This window comes from Macrobrachium nipponense, chromosome 9 (genome assembly GCF_015104395.2).
Source record: "Macrobrachium nipponense isolate FS-2020 chromosome 9, ASM1510439v2, whole genome shotgun sequence".
Lineage (NCBI taxonomy): Eukaryota > Metazoa > Arthropoda > Malacostraca > Decapoda > Palaemonidae > Macrobrachium > Macrobrachium nipponense.
The window spans coordinates 11,316,512-11,337,751 of record NC_061110.1 but is presented as its reverse complement, the minus strand read 5'-3'; the positions used below and the strand labels follow the sequence as shown (position 1 = coordinate 11,337,751).

General features: G+C 39.3%; 1 protein-coding gene across 1 annotated transcript; it reads left to right on the top strand.

Annotated features, from left to right (window-relative positions):
- Positions 1 to 469: 469 nt before the first annotated feature.
- On the top strand, positions 470 to 20,967 carry LOC135217898 (uncharacterized). Its single transcript, XM_064253935.1, is given in 8 exon segments — positions 470 to 498; positions 14,481 to 14,654; positions 15,495 to 15,657; positions 16,702 to 16,820; positions 17,514 to 17,700; positions 17,978 to 18,114; positions 18,373 to 18,551; positions 18,554 to 20,967. Coding segments are annotated over 8 exon segments (2,733 nt in total). The 5' UTR covers positions 470 to 484; the 3' UTR covers positions 20,314 to 20,967.
- Positions 20,968 to 21,240: the final 273 nt, after the last annotated feature.

The window sequence follows — 21,240 nt, the reverse complement described above, 5'->3', positions numbered from 1 at the left end:
TACTCGAGGAGGGATACGAGAAAGAATAAGAGATGGGTAAAAGGAAGTTTTTAGGAAAAGGAGCGTCATGCTGACTTGCTTCTGGCGGAATTGAAAATAGATAGATACATCCATACATACAATTTTCCTTCGTGGCTGTAACTTTGTACATACATACATACATACATACATACATACATACATACATACATACATACATACATACATACATACATACATACATACATACATACATACATATGTATGTATGTCTAAGTGTGGACAAGCCTTTAGAAAACTATCAGAGGGTGTTGCTAACTTGCTGGACTCCATGGTAGCCGCTCGGCAGTTTAGTAATCCAAACTCCAAAGTTCCCTGCCAGTGATCAAGATTCTAGCGGGTAGGGGCGGGCAGCAATGGCCTTTTTGTTGACAAAGGCTACTTAACTGGAGCAGGGCGAGAGAAGAGTCCAAGAAAAAAAAAAAAAAAAAAAAAAAAAACACTGATGGAATCACTATGGTGGGTTTGTACCATAAGAGGAGAAAGTTTAAGCTAGAGTTCTGCCGATGATGACAGTCCTTCTGTCTATCCTGTGTTGGATATCACGACCTGAACTCTAAAATGTGGTGTCATAGACGGCCTGATGCCACAGATATGTCTTGTGAGACTATATATATGTGAGTAAACAGAAGACGGAGGCCATCATCTGGAGTCAGCCTATAGATGTAGTTCTATGTAGATGCTGAAGAAGTAATAGTTGATGAATTACAAGTGTGGTATGTGTTTTTTAAAGGTGTTTGAGTTTAGGCTGAAAACGGTGCCAAGGTGGAAAGAGTGAAATCTGACCCTAGCTCGTATATTAATTGATATAATATTTGGTGAAATGGTGGCGACAGGTTCAATACCCTTGTGTCTTTGATTTGTAAGCAATAATCTGAAAATTATTCTTGGCTACTGGCTGTTTGCCGTCTTTCTGAAGCCACGTTAACACCATCCGAGAGGGCATGGTCCTTAGGCCTATACTTGCAACATATATAGTTTTCTTGCTGTTCTGGTGAGAAATTTTTACCATTTTATCGACCGATATTCAGCTAAATTAGCAATTAAGTTAAATTGTCGCACCTTGGACCGAGTAGTACGTTTCCTTAGGTAGTTTGTTAACTTGTTTACAATGTTATTTGTGGCTTCATATTGCTTCTCTAGCTGTTCATCCTCTTTCCTTGTAGAATAGAAGCCATTACAGAAATCACTAAAATTGTTGAGAGAGAGAGAGAGAGAGAGAGAGAGAGAGAGAGAGAGAGATGCTGCTCTCTGAACCAGGAACTTGCAGGAAGGTGTTTTTTGCTCTTTGTGACTCGCAAATACCACGTAATTAAGAGCTGAACTACCTTTTTACCCTTTATACCTGTTCCATGTAATTACACACTACATCCTTTGGTTGACGTAGCTCGTTAGCTGGTAAGTAAATTGTGACCATTCAAGTTGCGTGTAAATCTAGGTACGTTACTTTTCTACCCATAACTCGTATACATATTCATTCTCGTGAATCCGCCCCCTTCTGATCTGAATTTCGCCAACATTCAACGATTTCCCACTGCTGGTCAGGGTATCCTCTAGGTTTAGGGCAACGACCCCCTTCAATACCCATGACTCTAGATGTGAACATGTAGTCTACTGACCTTTTGTCTTATAGTAAGAGGCACTGACCTTTGTCCTAAGCATGTGGTACTACCATTCTTTGTCTTGTTTCATTTCCTCTGGAGTCATTCATTGTCAAGGGAATCTGCTAATTGCTGAGCTAATTATAAATTGTGTTTGTGTATGTGTGTGTGCTTTCATTTTCAACTAGGAAAAAAATCTGTCAGCCGGTTTCTCATTGATCATGAAAAGACGGAAGTTTAGCACAGCTGCTTCAAAATTTTCCTTGAACGACAAGAAAAAGCATTGCGTTTCTCGTGTTTTAAATCTTGTTGGATAAAATGTATAAAAATTTTCTTAAAGTGATATTGCTTCAGTTTAAACGAATTTCCCTGCTTAGATAAAAGAAAAAAAAAAACATTGTTTGACAAAGGTACTTGACAAAGTGTTACTTTCCTTTGTCGTTACACAATACGCTTTCAATATATTTATTTGATTCTTTCTCACTCGAGTCATTATAAAACCCTAAAATAATATCTTCCCTTTCACCTGCTGTAAAATTGTGCTTGACGTATTGAGCACATTTAAATATCGGCTAGAAAGTCCGTCTACTACCCAGCGTGACAACTCACTGTCATCATAGTATGCTATGATTTCGGTATAAATGAAGAGTTTCACTGATTTATGATTTCCTGGACTTATAAAATTCACCCCTTATTGTATTAGGATCTCTTGGTCCGGAAAATTCATTTGTTTATTACAACCTATGGCTATCCGCCAATAAAAGTAGTGCGGTCATCTACCTTACGTCACTATTCCTCAAAGTCTTTTTGACGTTCAAAGTAGCATACGATACTTCTTAATAGTCAAAAGTTATGATAAAGTGTAGGAAAAGGAATCATATAATTGTATGAAATGTCAACTGGTAATTTTCCATGTAAAACAGGGGTTTAAGCCTGGGAGTAATAGCGCACCAATACTGCGTAGTGCGGCTCTCGTCTCTTCAGACATACCAACATATTGAGGTTATTCATTTGTGAATAATGATGAATGGGATTTTTTCCCACATTACATAGTATTTTGTAAAGGGAAAATATTATTAACTTATGTATAAAAGTGAATACATCTAGCTTTACTCGTTGCTAATTTATGCACCTGCATTCAGGTGATACTTCATAAACAGGTGAAAATCCTTAGACACAAAATGTTCCAATCTTCCAGTGCATTTATCTGCATTCCCAAGTGTAATTTACAATGAATACACTATTATCAGCATACATTCTACGACAACTTTATTGAACATCAAAATTTGTTAGGTTTGCAGCTACGATTTCTGACGAAGGTTGGCCCCCCTGCTACATCAAATAGTCAGCCATGATGTCTCTATAGATTCACTTTTCTCTGTGCATGAAAAATGTAAATTCGTGGAAATATCACTCTGTACTGCCATTATGGAAAACTAAAAGTGTATGGACGTGTTCGCAAGTAACTCGTTGAGACTCATATCGGCCGGAAGAGGATCCAGGAGAGCGGTAAGACCCCGAAAATTGCGAGAGAAATGGAGGTGGGGGAAAGTTGTCCAGAAAACAAAATTCCGCTCAGGAGGGCCATAGAGTTTGTTGCACCCGCGGGACGTCCTTGGCCTTAGAGTCGCTTTTTGGCAGGACCTGTGCGAAGAGGGGTGTGCGAAAAAGCCCGTGTGTTCCCCGGCGGGTGTGTCGGTCCGCCCAAAACGGAGTGGAATAGGGTGTTGGGGGCCCGAAAGGCGTCGGAGAGGAGGAGTGGGTGTGTGGGTCCCATCGTTTGTCGTCTCCTTAAGATCACCATCAGCTGATGGGGAGGAAAAAGGACCCTCCTGTGTTTTTACGTAATTTTGGCTGGTGGGCGCTTTTCACGCAGTCGTTCGCACCTCGAAACGGTGTGAATAATGTCGAGGAATTATTCAAACCATCGTAAATCCGATTCGACTCGCCTTCTGCACTTCTTTTTTTCTCTTTAATGGACGGCACTCGCCCGAGGGGCGACCCTAAGCAGACAGACAGCTGTCAAAGCAAGGCGAAGGGAAATTAATCTTAACGACGAACGAATTGCCAGAAGACGTAATTCTAAGCAGAGTGGGGGCTTGTTTGACAAAGAAATCAATGTGACTGACGTGACAAAGAATTGTCTGTCTCTTGTTCATAGGCTGCTCATGGCCGTTAGCTGAAGTACCTCTGTACTGTTGGGCTATTCAGAAGACGAACGCCTAGCCCATTAAATTTCTTATTTCTCATATATAAAAAAAACAAGGTTAGCATAGGCCTTAATTTCATTTTTGCAGATGGGCTAATGTGTCTACCTAACCTACCTTAGTCTTTGAGGGGTGGGGCATACATGTGTACTGTGGTTCAGTCGTTATACTAGTTGGGTTCATAAGGAAGCAGAAATATTCCAAAATCTCAGATATTGAAACAATCAAGATTGAAAGTAGTATCATCAGTTTTCTAAATTGAAAACTTATCCATTGTTTAAATTTTTACGGAAATACATAATTCAAAATACTGAATGGGCGGCCTCTACCGTAGCGTGACCACCTTCCCGAAAAAGTACTTTCAACACGTCTTGTAACCTGGGATAGACATTAGTCAAGAGCCAGCGTTTGTCGAGGCAACACCTCGAGACCTCTACCTTCCTCTCGAAGTAAGGTTTTTTCCTCCCAAGTCATAAATTAATGCCATAATTTCCAATTTTTGGGAAGGTGGTTGTGCTATGATAGGGGTGGTCGCCAGGTGGCCATTCGGTATTTTACCCTATAGGGTAAAACACCGCATGGCCTGCAGCTGGCCAACAATGATCAATGCATGCTACCCTCCGAAAAAGTATATTGTAACGCGTCCTGACACTGGAGATGGGCATCAGTCGCGACTTCTTGTTGGTGAGAAACGGAGCTAAAGACCTCTACTCTCCTTTTGAAGTAAGTATTTTCTCCAAAGTTAGAAATTAAGGCCAAATTTTAAGATTTAAACAGAGGCTAGTGAAAAGGGTGTCCACGGCAGTGGAAATCTCACCAAAACGCTTCCAAAATTTTTACTTACGATTAGGTAACTTAGAAGATTGACGCCATCTCGATGTTTATGGAGTTGCTTGTGTCAACAAACTTCCCATTTCCTGTGATAAATCTGCTCACCACTTGTACCCACAGACGCTGGGGCACTTTCATCACAACAATTGGAACTTGGTCCCTTACCAGTATGTTTTTAAGTAAACAAGTGTTTTGGTAGAAGACGACGACGAAGCGTGCACTTAGATAATTTTTTAAATAAATAGTAAAACATCGGTATTTTACATATATATTTATGATGATTAATTTGAAAATATTCGTTATTGAAAAAGTAACTCGATTCTGACTCAAATTTAAGTAATAATTTTTTGGAATTAGAACGTTCTTTTAAGTCCTGTATTATGACGTCACAACATCTTGACTTTCGTACCTATTGTAAATGAATTCCTATACTCAACTTTCTTGCAGAAAAGTTTACCAGTTATTCATGCAGATTGTTATCAGCTATTCATGTAATTGTTATAATCGCATTGCGCATATATATCTTTATTATTTACTTTTTGGATAAATGAGGTTTTTTTACTGCCGGATTATCGCCGTAGTGTGACGCAATCGTTTTCGGTCCCTGGGCCTCTTGTCTGTTTTCGCACCATAAGAAATCATGGGGCCGAATTTGCAATGACCAGAAAGTCGTAAAAGAAAGGAAAGTTAGCATTGAGAGGCATATGTTTTGATTGAGAAAAATACAAATTTATTCAATAGCCAGCTTGTAAAAAATACTTGCATACAAAAAACTTGATTGACAACTAAGCAGCATGTCTACTATGGGTTTCAGAGACAGTGCAAGCACGTTTTTTTGGCAATATTTATGTAACGAACACTCTTATCAGAACGAGATTTTGCAATAGTGCATTACACCCAGTGCCGCAATTTATAAGGATATCGTGAATCACTAATCGTAAAGAATAACGACACTTGTCCTTGTACCAAGAGACAAAAACTCCATTATCCAGAAATGGATACGAACACGCGTAAAAAGCTCCACCTACCCTCCCCCCCTACACCGCCATCCCTGTCCTTCCTGTGGAGTTTCAGTTGTGATGGCAGTAAGGATAAAAACCACCGATTACAAGGTAAAAATTAATTTAGTTCAAACCATGACCCCGGGAATAACAAGTTTCATACTTTCACTAATATAGGCAACAAAATGTTTTATTGTGCTGATTACAACTGCAATCTTGAGTAAGATCAATAAACGTTAAATATATACGCTAACACTGTTCAAATGAGTGCTGGGAAGGCTGGGAAAGATGGTGTCCATCAGTGACCAGACCCTTCCATCCACACGGTAGCCGCCATATTGGATTTCAAAACTGCCTTGAAAACATATTTTACGAAGAGCGTCACATGCTTATTTGAGTTCGTATGGGGCTTTCATATATCACATTATGTTGACGAAACTTCAATCTTTTGAATGGTATGGTTAGAGTTGTAATTGTATTCTTGTTTCACCAATTAAATATCGAGTGAATAAGACCCGTCCAGCGTGATAGGGGTTGGTCGTCCGTGATGTTTTACCCTAATGCCATAATTTCCGATTTTTGGGAAGATGGTCATGCTATGATAGGGGTGGTCGCTAGTTGGCCATTCAGTATTTTACCCTATAACTTGGCAGAAGCACCTTCCTATTTAAAGGTTTTACATAAAAGCCAAAATTCAAGGCAGTGTTCCAAATTGCAAAAAATTGTCAAAAATTGCCTGTAACAGGGATGTGATAGGTTGATGTTTCGTAAACGTTCTTTGTTTACACTGTGAAGCCATACAGAGCAATTGCACTTCTCATCTGTGTCTATTTCTCTCGCAGTCCTTATTGTACTTGGGTCAACTCTGTCAATGCACAATTGCCCTTGTGAGGTCAGGCTAGGAAAGTCAAGTTATTGTTGTAATTCAAAATGAACTCTATTCATAAGGAACAATCCCACTGGGCCATTGACTTGAAATTCAAGCGTTCATTGGAAAGAAGTAAGAGAAGGTAAAAGGAAATTGTAATACAGAAGAGTTTACTTACTAAGTATTGGAAAAAAAAAATGAACAAATCAATAGCCTAGATATCAAGTATCTATGTCTCATGGTAAAACTTTAGTTGTGCGGCCTGATCCCCAATTTCTTAACCAGTTTCGTCACCACAACCAAAAATATTAATGCAACAGTATTAAAATGTCGGTCAAACTGACTCTTGAAATTATTGTTTTGGATGACAGTGGAGTGAGTGAATATCCATGGACTGTCGATTTTCTTGCTAATGTGTGCTGTCAGTAAGAATGTGGTGGAACGGTGCTTCGTGCCTTATCCGTGTATTTAGATATTCTTGGCCAAAGGTATTGTTTCGCTGCGCGCATTAGCCTTAGGGTTAAGATCAACTGGGTACTTGGATAGGAGCTGTAACTGCTTACCACAGATATGCAAACTACCCAAACAGTTTATCAGATCAGCAGTTTATTACGCTTGTCTTACAATGAAGCACAATTTCAGTGGAGTGCTAAACCCATAAAAATTGCACTGTATGCCCTGATTAGTGAATATTGATGTACAACCAAAGAGATATAAAAAAATAAAATGTTGGAGGTGTACTATTGCTGTCTAAGGAAAGCTGGATTAATGGTGACGAAACAGATTTCACAATGGACTTTTCTTGGTGATGAAATGGGGTGTATCCGCCAGGTTACCCAGATCATACCTACCTAACCTAACTTAGGGCAACATGCCCTGACCTGGCCAAGGGGCGAAGCCCCCTAAAAGGTGGTAACCTGTCCTGGTTGGCAACTGGCAGGAATCATGCCGTGCAACTGGAATAGTTTTACCTTGGACTTGAACATAAGGAGCAGCTGCAGAATAGGAAGACGGGTGGTGGAAATCTGACTGAGAATGGGCCAAACCTAACCTTTTCTAGAATGCTACCTATGTCCTGACCATTCACACCTTACCTACCTAACCTGACTTTACCCTGGGGGTAGGAGATGGTCCCCCTCCCCCCAGTAACGCAATGTTGAAAACAGATTGGCGGCACTAGATTTCGGTAGATCTAGGGTACTATTCTGCAGTGGCCTAGACTATGGCAGTTGCGGTTTTTCTGTGCAGTTTTACCTCCTGAACAAGAATTTTAAGTAATATTTATTCAGACGACTGTAATTAACCCCCGGGGGCCAGTACTAAACACGGCGAAATACATTGGATGCCCCAATCCCTAGTGGATGTCTTATTATCCGCGGTTGCGTTCCTTGCAGTCCGTGCGTTACTATTCTGTAGAATTACCTAGATTTCCATTGAGACCAGGCCGGGCTCTATGACCTAACCAAAACAACCTTAACCTAACCTATCCCAGTGTGTTGTGTCCAGCCTAATCAGAGCTTACCTTCCTAACCTGACTTGGCAAGGGAGGTCCCTCCCCACAACACGTAGCATCGAGCTTAGTATTGTTGGAAAATTTTACTTGTTGTGGAATAAATTGTCGATCGTCAAAATTACATAAATGAACCAGGTAAGTTACTTTCGGGTGGTTTAGAGCACATTGGGGAATTTTTATACTTTGGAAGTTTTTGCTAGGAGGTGAAGATAACAACACCTACTCTTCCTACTCTGCCTAATAATATAAGTGAATATAATTTTCTTATGTTTTAACACGTACTTTAAATGTTTCTGACGTACTTTAAATGTGTGTGACGTTTGTGTGTTTGAAAATGACTTGCTAACTACTAGGGTAAAGACCTGGTGCCCTATGTTAGGTTAGATCAGGTGTGATTTAAGGCCATAGGCTATGCAACAAAATGAGTGTCCGGAGGTGGTCAAAGCATGCATTAAAACAAATTTCAAAAGTGCTTTTGGTTTTATGTTAGATTTTACTAGTTCCTCATGTGGGCCCTTTTACCTTTAGATGTTGGGGGTTAATAGTGGCTAAATAGGGTAAACAACCGCAGACGATCCATCGTCATCGCGCTGCCCAGGCCTTATTCACTCAATATTTAATCGGTGAAACAAGAATACAATTACAAATTTAAGCTAAATACCATTCAGAAGATTGAGGTTTCGTCAACATAATGTGATATATGAAAGCCCCATACGAACTAAAATAGGCATGTGACGCTCTTCGTAAAATATGTTTTCAAGGCAGTTTTTAAATCCAATATGGCGGCAACTGCGTGGCTGGCCATTCTAACCACAGACAATCCACCATCTTTCCCAGCCTTCCCACCACTCATTTGAACAATGTCAGCGTATATATGTAACATTTATTCATCTTACTCAAGATTGCAGTTGTAATCAGTACAATAAAACAACATTTTGTTGCCTATAGTAGTGAAAGTATGAAACTTTTTATTCCCGGGGTCATGGTTTGAACTGAATTCATTTTTACATTGTAATCGATGGTTTTATCCTTACTGCCATCACAACTGAAACTCCATAGTGCTTGTAATTATACACATTTTGGTCTTAGTTCACTCCAAATTGCACTTGAACCATGTTGCTGTTCCTGGTTCCTAAGCACTCACTCTGCAAACACAGTTACAAGCAGCAGACGACTACACTGTTTATGAGGTGCAAAGCTTTATTCCCTTAATTGTTTACTTTACTCATTATTTAGTTTAACTTTACTTCAAAATGTTCATTTAATTAATGTCTATTATCCCTTTTTGGAACCGAATTAACCACGAAAAATTAAAAATATTTCTGATGTATACTTACAAGGAGACGACACGACGAAAAATGACTCATCGTTGCCAATCTAGTGGAGCTTCACACATATGCCGATGCATTTACAAACTGTTTCCATCAATTCTAGTTGTCATAGTAATGCAGTAATGATAAAATTGCTGTAATATGTATATATACTACAAATAGATACGCTAATTTCACTTATTTCCCCGGTTTTGTGTAAGTCTTATACACAGTTTAGAAACACATACCAATTGACAACACATAAACAATTGAAGAGTGCAAAACGCCGCAAAGAATGCCGTAGTCCCCTTGGATAAGTACTGGTTAGAAGTCCTGGTTATGATTGTTGTGATGAAAGTGCCCCAGCGTCTATGGGTACAAGTGGTGTGCGGATTTAGCACAGGAAATGGAAAGTTTGTTGACACAAGCGACTCCGCAAACTTTGAGATGTCGTCAATCTTCAAAATATTTGGAGTTGAAAGTAAAAACTTTGAAAGCGTTTTGGGGTATTGTGCACTGCGTTGGCCACACTTTTCATTACCCTCTGTTTAAATCTTAAAATATGGCCTTAATTTCTAATTTTGGAGAAAATATTTACTTCCAAAGGAGTAGAGGTCTTGAGCTCCTGCTATCACCACCAACAACTCATGACTGATGACCATCTCTGGTGTCTGGACGTGTTCAAGTAGTACTTTTTCGGAGGGTGGCCAAAACCGCGGTAGTCAGTGAGTTGGCCAGTCCACTCTGTTGTTTACCCTATTTCTGATTGAAGTGAAACTCATATTCACTAAGGACACTGAGAAAAACCAACATTACACCAGCTTTGTAATGAACAGAAATGTAGCATAAATATTTACCTAATACCCTTGGTGGAGGCCAGCATAAAGGTAATATACTCCGAAACATAAGGTGACCAGTTGTTATTGTATTTGTTTTAATGTAGACATGCTTTCTGTTTCTCCGCAGTGGTTATTTCCGAAATATTTTAATGAAATTTGACATTAGGCAGGTTGTTTCTTTGTCGATTTTAAGGCCTTATTCTTTTCCACCAGCTGTAAATCATGTACAGGTGAAGTTGTGCCAAATTAAGGTTTACCAGGAGAATATTTTGATTTTACTTTGATTTTACTTTGGCTTGTTATCTATGCATCACTTACTGATGTGGTAGTACTAAACACTGTGGTAAATGTATAATAGACTCGCATGAAGATATTGTTTATCACTATAATTTGTTGACCATACAATACAGAAATGGGTTTACTTACATAATAAAGGCAGTCCCCGTTTGTCGGCGAGGTGCTGATAAGCGAGGACCACCATTAACTGAAACTGCAATTAATGGTGCCTCTGTTAGGTATGTTATAGCATCATAACTTATTATCAGTACCTTATGGCACCGATTATCAAAACACGGCCTGTTATGGTGTTAGACAAGCCCCATAAATCCGGATCGCCATTAACCTGGGACTGCCTATAGTACTTTGATTCCAGAGGGGGTAGTACTCAACACTGCATCCCAGGGCACTTCTGCGTGTTTAGTACTAGTACCTCGGAGTAGTTTGCACTTAGATGACAAGCCAAAGTAGCACCAGTTTGTGTCCACCTGTTTGGTCTGGCCTTACTTGAACGAAATAAACCGTTTTATTCCAACTTTTGAATTTTTCACCACATATATCATTTGTTGTTGGTGTAAATGATTGGAAAGCTCAGCAAAGAGATGATGCATATCAAATATTGTTATGTGGGAAGTTTATTAAAATAATGAGAGATTTCCCTTTTTCATTTTTTTTTCTTATATTAATCCCCAAGGGCTTGTATACTAAATCGGTGACCCTTGGAGCTTTTCTGTATAACGTAAACAAAAGAGGAAATTTTCCAAATTTTTTCAGTAAATTTTTCTAGTCATCTCACCTATATTGCATCACATGCACACTTTTTCTTTATTATCCAGTCAAAAATATTTGATAAATAGTATCTGTGCAGAGCTCTTCCTTAGGCCTCTTTTACACCATGCCGTTTGAAACCGTACCGCAAGCATCATGGTACTCTCAACTGATAATCTAATGAAGCTTTTACACCAACACGGTAGTGTTATTTCACTACTGCGGCACCTCATTGCATTGCAGTGCCCCACTGGACTGGAGCGGGCCGCACCGTCGACAGTGACTGTCGACTTACATGTCCAATACACCTCTTCACATCATGCGGTTTTTATTGGCACGGTGTGGGCTCGGTGTCAAACCGCATGGTGTGAAAGAGGCCTTAGAATTGTCATGCAAACCCCTTACTGCAATTTTTGTTTTCCCTGGCTTCTATGTAGTTTTGTGGTCCATAGTTGGTGGTTTTTTGGGGGGGAGGGTGATGGGTATCGAAAGTAAGTGAATCACAACACAAATTGCTCTTGAAATGCAAAAATTGTAAGATAACCTGACAAGGAACAAAGGTGTTTCATGGATTACATACATACCAACAGTATCAGTAAAGCAGCTCATTGTTGAGGCTTTTTCAGTTCTGTAACGTAATGTTGCATCAAGTTACAGCGCTGATATTGGCGAAACACAACATTTGTTCAGAAATCAACTTAGTGTGGCACTGGAACGGATACCCCACCATAGTTCGTGACACAGACTTTCTACCGATTTGTTCTTAAGGCTCTTTTTTTGCCACCCTTAACGGCATTTTACAGCTCCAATAATGACGAAACACAACCTACTTCAGAAATCAACTTATGGTGCGGCTCTGGAACAGGTCCCCCTCTGTAAGTCAAGGACCTACTGCACTTGATTGTATCCTGTTGTTACATTTCCTAACCTAACTTAAGGGATCGTAGCATAAATTACAGGGATACATCGTAACCTTAGCTCTTCTAACTTCGGTGCTAGGTTGTAGCTGAGCCCATAGATTCCCCCACCTATCCTGGATTAGGGCATCATGAATCATAAACTAATCTAGAAGGATGCATTCTAACTTACACTAGTTCCTGAGACCCCATCTAACCTTACCTAGAGCACCATCAAGTCATAAAAGTGAAATATAGGAACATATCTGAGGTTAATGGTGCACACTTTGGCAAGTAGCCACCTTTATGTCCCCCTTACCATTCGTACCTCAGTATGTTGAGGTATAATTTGAAAGAATAAGCTTATTCCCAATGTCCCCCTAATAGTTCATTACATATCGCCAGTTTTTTCCCTTCATTGCCTTTAGTATGTGAGCAGTTACCAATAGAAAGGATGAAATCTGCATCTTCATTTGGAAAATAGTGAAGTAAATTATTTCACTTCTATTTACTTTTACTATACACAAGACCCTTGTTTTACACATATTCACATACCCATATGTATGTACTATTAAGTGGTGGAAATGGGAGAATTGTAAAGTAATTACATAACCAAAACAAAAGTTTCTCAGTGCATGTGAATGGTTTGTGTGCAACAATGGGTTAACATTTTCCAAGAAATGATGGAACACCTTCAAAACAGTAATGTATTCACTTCCTCGTATTTGCAGCGAGAACACGATAGAAGTTCACTCTCGACGTGGTTCGGAAGTCACGTAAAGCCATTGGTCCCGTTGCCGAGTAACCTCTGGTTCCATGCAACGTAAAAACACCATAGAAACAAACAAACAAAGCTGGCAGAACATTTTTGTGAAGTTAGAATATGAGTTATTGGTGGATAATTTGATAGATATACCTCAAGAGACTAGATGCATAAGTTGCTTCCCTCCTTGCAGAAGAGCCAGAAATCGTGGAGTTATTGTCCAGCCTCTTTGCAGGCTGCATCATGGCTTGACAGCATAACTTCCTCAGATCGCAGTACATTTTACGTGCCAAAAGGAAGGCTGCTGACTGTAACTCTAACCAGTGTAACTCTTGAGAAGCCTTGATATATGTAGTGTATAGCACACTTATCGTCAGAACAAATTTCAGACGACAATAGCCTTAACTCTCAATATGGATCAATATTGAACTTCCTTTTACTCTTTTCGGAGAGTAGAGTTAAGGCAGTTTGTAGCGGAGAATAGGCTTTCTGAGTGCCTGGATACTTGCAGTCCACTGTTGTACCCCTCAGGTCCTCCCGAACTTTATGAGGAGCAGTATCCAAGTCATTTGAGCTGGTTGCGCCTGCAATTTAGGTTCAGGGAAGATTCAGTCCTTTAAACCGTCATCCCTCTCTCACCAACTGATCTGCCTACTGGCCTGCCTTTTGTCTTCACCCAAAACTTTGACCCTATCAGTAAAGGTTAAGACAGTGAAGAAGAAGAATGCACTGTAAGTCATAGAGTAGTAGTCGTCTGGCAAACACACTCACTAGAAGTCACGGAGTACCAGTCTTCTGGCTTCTACATTCGATTCCTAACTGCACAGAAGTCGATGGGGTAGGAGGCTGATCATCTGTCTGGCCTTTTGAATAGGTTTGTTCTCTCAAACTTGGTTCTGGTTTTTCTTCAAACTTGTTTCCATTAACAGTTCTAGGTTTGAGGGTAGAGGTGATTGCACTTTGGTTTCCATTGGTACCTTTGGACTATGACTACCAAGTCTTAAGGGTTGGCTACACCTTTAGTATCAGGTTCGGGTAGAGGCTAGACCCATTCCAAATTCCAGTTGTGTGCACTGCATTCTAGATGGAAGAAGGAAGGAGAATGGTGAGACTAGCAGTTGTTCTTCCCTGCTGCCGCTGGACACTGTGGCAACAGTTGGTTGAAGTATTTGTCTTTCAAGGTCAGCTTAAAACAGTCTATACTGAAAGCACTGTTTCTTTAACCATTAATTTTCCCTCCCTAATTCTTTTAGTAGGTTCATGTGTTGAGAAACCTTAGGTTTAGTCCTCCAAGAAGGGAATGTGGGCCAATTTTGTCTGCAGGAAACTCACTGTCCACACCCAAATTCTCACCACTGGTCTGTCAGCTTTGTACCTTAATATATATTCCACCATAAAAGCAATTTCTCTGTGGAACTAGGGCAAGACTTATTGATTTCACTATTTTAATTATGATTTTTACCTTTAGTTTTGAAAGAAATTACCTTCATACTTATTCATCATTTTTTGACATTGATATTTGTTGGTATAAATTCTTAATCTAATTTTGATTATTTGTATTTTTACAGTGACAGTGTGATCAAAATGGTGGTGGCTCAAGGGGGTCGGTTAATGCGTGGTGGGGGCACTGCAACCACAGGCTGCGGCATGACCCCCAAAGAGCTCTCTGACATTGATGATTTAGCCACAGCCCTAGTACTGGATCAGTACTTAGGATTTGCAACCCACAAGATGAACGTAAGGTAAGAACAATTTCTTGTGTATTGAGTATTTACTTAGTACAGTGCTGTAATTGCACTTGACAAACTGGGAAAGGTCTGTAGTGATTGTTTTTATTCTCTAGTTATTATATACTTATTGACAGCCTATGATAGCATACATGTTATTGTACTGTGCCCTATCACTTGCTTTCCATTTCCTAAGGTTTGATTATATCTTTTAGACATTGTGTTCATTCAAGTAATTCCCCTCATATTTCTTGTTCATAATCTCACAAAAGTATTTTTACCAGCACTATCTTGTGATATTAATGATACATTCCTCCTAGTGATAGTTGCTTTTTTCATTTTCTTGTTTCTGGAAGACCTTGCCTTGACAGTCGCATTTAATAATCTTTACTGTCAAATGGCCACACAATACATATTTTTAAGTTCCAAAGAATCAGTGCATTGATACATTTCCCACTTTTTATCCAAGTCAGAATCTTTATTCACCATCACCTTAGCCAGTTCATTTGGTAAGCGCCTCAGTGGGGTGGTTGGTATGGTATTAGTGTCCTACCTCGGTGGTTGGGGGTTCAATTCTCGGCCATTCCATTGAGGAGTGAGAAATGTGTATTTCCGGAGAAGTTCACTCTGAATAACCACTGGTTCCATGCAACGTAAAAGCACCATACAAACAAACAAAACAAACAAACATTTGGTACTTTCCATCATTGTCCCTCTGCCACTGGTGGCTCGTATTCTTAGAAAATTCATTTTGGAGTTAGGAAATTCTTTGGTCATTTTGATGGTCACTAGCATGCCTTAGAATTGTATTGGTTATTAAAATATTTGTTCATGTAACCATCTTTTCCATCACAGGTATAGACCACTTCGAGGTAGTAAAGATGAACTCCGAACAATTATTGAAGACTTCATTGTACACCAAGATTACGAGAAGGCTTTCAAGCAGCTTGTATCAGGAGACTGGATGCCTTGGACGTTTTTCATAACAAAAAACAAGGCTGTGCAAGCAGCATTCAAGGTATGTTTGTTTTTGCTTCTATTTATTTATTTTTGCACATGAATTATTGTGAGTACACACACACTGCTTTGGAGATGACTGTGGACATCTAAATTACTATTTCATTCATCAAAGGATGTGTAAGTGTGTCACTATGTGAAACTTGTCAAATCCTTACGATGAAATGACCCATAAACCAAAGAGAGTACAGTGGTCCCCCCATATTCGCGGGGGTGCGTACTACCCCACACACCCCCGTGAATAGTTAGAACCCATGAATGTTTGGAACCCCTATAAAAACGCTAAAAACAGCCAATTTTGTTATTTAAAACTCAAGAAAAACCCACTAAATTTTCATACTTGTTTTTTTTTAATAGTTTTATCACAATAAGTGCATTTTATGATGAATTTGATAAAAAAAAAAAAAAAAAAATCCTGATATTTCTCATAGAAAAACACCGTTAATGTGCGAATTTTCTGTGAATAATGCTGGGAAACGTTCCCGAGAGAAATCCGCGAATCCGGAGAACTCTTAATACGGGGGTCCACTGTACCACGTTTTAACGTCTTCAAATTGGTCATGCTTGTTTGACCTAATCCTTATATAGAGGGAATGTTCCAGTGTATCTTGAGGAAATGTTCAAAATTTTGCCAACAGCTCATATCTAGTTTCGTTACAAAATTGGAGACTTGATCTGTCATTTATCCAGTTTATGGTTTTGCCTGAGACCCGTCATTTCCTGTATTGTTTCCACTGTGGCTTTCTGTTCTGTCCTATTACAATGGCACTTGAACATGATGGGTCTTTTAAGTAGATGGTGGTTCAAGATTAAGACGGTGAAGTGACCACTGCCCTTCTAAATGCCATGTGCTAAACACAGGTCACAGAAACTGCAGTTGGCAGTGCAGGTAAAAAAATTATGCCTCATTTAATTTTTTTTTTATCGGGTGTCCAATGGAAATATCCCAAGTCAGATATGTATGTTTTGTGTCAGGTATTTTTTTGTCTCTTAATGTTGAGATGTTTGAAAATTTTAGTTTTTTCAATTATTTTTTCTTTTTCAGGAACATGTGCTTCGCTATTTACGTGTATTCGATAAAGAAAGTGGGTTTGTGGTCAAGGCATGTTACCGGTATTCCATGGAAGGCTGCGTTGGAGGAAAGATATGTGCAACTAAGAAGTGGTAAGCAATCTCTCTCTCTCTCTCTCTCTCTCTCTCTCTCTCTCTCTCTCTCTCTCTCTCTCAGGGTTTAAAATGATCTTGTTCCAGATGTTATTATTCCAGTTAGTTGGAAATTAGACTGAATGGTTTAATTACTTGCTAAAATGATAACCCAGAGTACAGACATGCTGTGCGATCTGGGTGGCTTGAAGTCCTCCAACTGTAATGTGCACAACTTCTTAGTCCACTGTATTTCCAAGAAATATAAGAAATCCAGTGAAAAAATGAATATTGAAACTGAAAAGATTTACTAAGTAGGTCACATAGAAAAGATTTGCAAAAAGGTTCAGACTAATTTTTTTTTTTTTTTTTTTTTTTTTTTTTTTTTTTTTTTTTTTTTTTTTTTTTTTTTTTTTTTATGGGGGGGGGGGGGGGAAAGTCTGGTCAAAATGTTTATAAAAGGCAGCTGCTAATGTTTTAGTAAATGGAATGGAAAAAAGGATCTGATGATTATAGTATACAATATATATGTATATATAGTTCCTAGACTTGTCAAATCTGTCTAATGGTATGGAAGCTAAACTTGTATAATTATTCAAGATTATTGGAGAATGCTACTGAACCCTATTCCTTTACCCTCCAATGGCTTTCTTAAAAGAGTTTTTAAATGAAAGGTGAACAATGTAAAGGTTATAGACTGACTTGTTATTGCAGGTATAAGAATGAGCAAATTGGATTTCTGGTTGGGTGTATTGCCGAGCTAAGTGAAGAGGAAGAGACGCAACTGCTTCATCCTGGCAAGAACGACTTTTCTGTTATGTATTCATGTAGGAAAAACTGTGCTCAGCTGTGGCTAGGTCCCGCCGCATTTATTAATCATGATTGTCGGGCTAATTGTAAAGTAAGTGCTCTTTGGGTTTTTGTGCTTAGTCCTTTTTGACCAAATTTTCTCAAATCCTGGAATGACACCATAAAAACTTCATTGTTCAGTGTCTGTTATTTAATTTGTCAGTGTTTGTTATAGGTTTTTAAGGGGAAGGTTCACAGTTCAGAATCTTTGGTTTTATCACTACATTTTAATATCATAATTGGAATGGACCCTTATTGAAAAAATTCATCCTAAAGGGTTTCTCTCCAATTCAGCCAATGGAAATTGATTTTCTTTATTACCTCCCCAGTTTACGGCTACTGGACGTGGAACAGCATGCGTTAAAGTCTTGAGGGATATTGAGGAGGGAGAGGAAATCACTTGTTTTTATGGTGAAGACTTCTTTGGCGATAATAACTCATATTGTGAATGCCTGACATGCGAAAGGTAAGACTGTATCATGGTCACAAGTTATTTTCTTTAGTAAATTTTGCACGAAAATACTTTTTCGTCATGATGAGAGAGAAATTCAGGCAGAAGAGTCTGCTGTTTATAATGATGAAAAAGCTATGGTTCTCGAATATAATAAAATTTTGCAAGGTTGCAAATCTTTCAAACAAACTCCATCCCCGTCCCTAATTCTATTGGTAAAATTTAAGAGTATTTTTCTCTTGTTTAATTGCCCTTTTTTTTTGTGTGTTGCAGGAGAGGAACAGGGGCTTTTGCTAGCAAGAAAAATGAAACTGGTGCTGAGAAAGGATACAGACTCCGGGAAACTGACCTGAGGCTGAGGATTAGTCGACAAAGATTACGCAATCAAGAAAATAATGGGGAAGAATTGTCAAACAAGCCCAAAAGTGAAAGAGCTGTTAGTCTTAAAGAACCTGTGGTGATAATAAACTTAAAGTTAATCTCTCAGCCAAGGTTAATGGTGAAAATGTGCGGCGTGAGCTTAGGACTAGGGTTGGGTCGAAAGATTCTGATAAGTCGGATGGTAGTACTGAAAGTTCTGACCAAATAACTGGGAAGCGTACCAGTTCACAAGCACGTTTACATCTTAATGGACTCTATCCTAAAGCGAAAAATAGGAGAACAAGTTCAGATAGTGCACAAGAAAACATTGAGTTTACTAGTGAAAACAATGAGGACTCATCTAAAACAGATTGCACAGCAAAATGTATGAAAAATGTAAATAAAGAGAGGCCACACACAAGAAGCCGTGTAGGATCGACTGATGAACCTCTTAAGAGTGGTACTGTCCTCAGTGATATTAATATAGAAGATTGTTCCAAACAGGAAGGGCTACACAAAGTCAAAGGTATTAAACTCCGCAGTCGACGTCAGCTAAATACTGCCATGACGGAAGTTGTGAACGCCCAGACTCAAAGAGATCATATTAGTCATCCTAGTAATGAGGAGGTCAAAGATCCAACCGAGTTGCACACAGTAGAAGGAGAATTGACTGAGCCTGATTCTTCGGCGTCAGATGATAGATTAGTACCACCAAAGGAGGAATCTAGGGTGTTGGTGAGCGACGTACCAGTGCAAACAGCTTTACCGCAAGACAGTGTAGAAGAATTGGCTCAGAGAGAAGGAAGTAAAGAGACAGCACCCAGCTCAAACTGTTTTGTAGATCTCAGTAGAGTAAAACTTACAGATGGTCTCCAGGTGGCAACGGGAGAGACACTACAGCAGGGCAGAAAGGTCGCTCATGTTGCTGCCTCCCAGTGTACAAGTGTTAGCGGGAGACCACCTCTTCGTAGACTTCGTAGACCTCCTGGTGAAAAATGTGATAATTCTAGTTTAAGTTATATTAGTGTAAGTGATAAGTGTTCTAGTAATATTCTTAACAATAACATTGACAAACCATCAGAACAATCACTGCCAATTTCTCATTTACCTCAGCAATCTAGTAATGTTCAAGACCCGGTCGTTGTTCCCTTGGAACCCCTTAGTAAAAAGGCCAGACATTCAAAGTGCAAAGAGACAGCTTTAAAAGACGTGGACAGTGCAATAGTCTGTCAGTCTGTTTCGAGTGAGGAAAGGGATATGAGTAAACATTCACCAGCAAAAGATGTTTATGAATTTGAAGAGGAGGATGACTCGACTACCCCTGGATCTCTCAGAGTTGGCAAAGTAGGTATTGGGTGTGGTAGGTGGGGAAGAAATGTAACTAGTGAGTGCAGATCATCTCCACAGTGTGAATCTCCACCACACCCATTATTAGGTTACACTCCATCATCCCCACCAGCTACTTTTGTCACTCCAGAAAAGAGCACACGTTGTGGGGTCAAGTTAAAGTTACGCATGAAGAGGTCTCCTGTTCTAGATGAGGTAATAGAAGTTGGTTCTCATCTTTCGGATTCTGGCGTACCGTATGAACCAGAGTACGAAGTTTTGACAGTTGAAGGTATTACAAATCAGGATTATCAAACTGATAACCACCATCACCACCATCATCATCACAGACGTCATAGGAAAAAGCACCACCGAGAACACCGTCGCCGATCTGACATTTCTGAGGGAGAGAGCACTGATGGAGATAGCACAGCATCACCCAGACCCACCATGAAACGGCTGCGATTGATCTTGGGCAATGAAACTCACACAATCACAATCCCTGACACCCACTTGGACCACAAATAGCTTGTAAAACACCCGCGATCCAGTCTCAGTGATTCGCCAAGAACTCGACTCTCACAAATTCCAATTCGTCGTGGGCGTAGCATTGGGGAAGTGATTCTGCATTCGTTTCATTCATGTACTGTACTATAGGAGGTTTCAGAACCAGTTGGTTTTTCACACCACAACACATTTCAGCCATACCTTTCCAAAGACTGAGTACTGTAGTCCTGAGATGAACTTCTGATTAGGGGAAGAATATCGGTTTCTGGTTTTTCAAGGTGTACTGTTTTGAGGAACTAATGCAGAAGTTTACGTTCATTATTTATTATGATGCCATTCTTATTCCTAACATTGTAAGACAATGATCGCGGGTGTGTGTGTGTATGGAAAAAGGCACTTGCAATGATTGTGGCTAGTTTGTTGACCTACCTGTTATTATGTGCTTTTTGTCACTGTATTTGGTGGGGTTGGATAAATGTTTTAGACTGGTGCATATAGTTCATTAATTAGCTCTTTGTTTCCCTGTTCTGATTATAGTTTGATTCCTGTGGGGTAAAAGCCTGTATGCTTCAGTTCAACACTGCCAGGGTATTTATTCTTCTCCTCGGGAAAATATGAGTCTTGTTTTTGCTCCTCAAATGTTATATTTTTATAATATATTTAAAGTGAGTGTTTCATATTGTTTCATTAGATTTAATATGACAATTTCTCCCTACATTCTTCGTGAGTCGTCAGGTATATAACCTCCTGTGTTTCAATTGGGGTTAAAAAACCAAGTATGGTGTACTAATGATTTTCCTTCCATCAAGCACTAGTACCTGAATGCATTTTCTTACATGGGTTCTGCATACATTTTATTTAGTTATTTATTTTTATTTTTTGTGTTTTGATAATACTTGATAACGTTTGCATGGGCATCAGTTGTAATTGTTCCATTTGTTTGTAAGT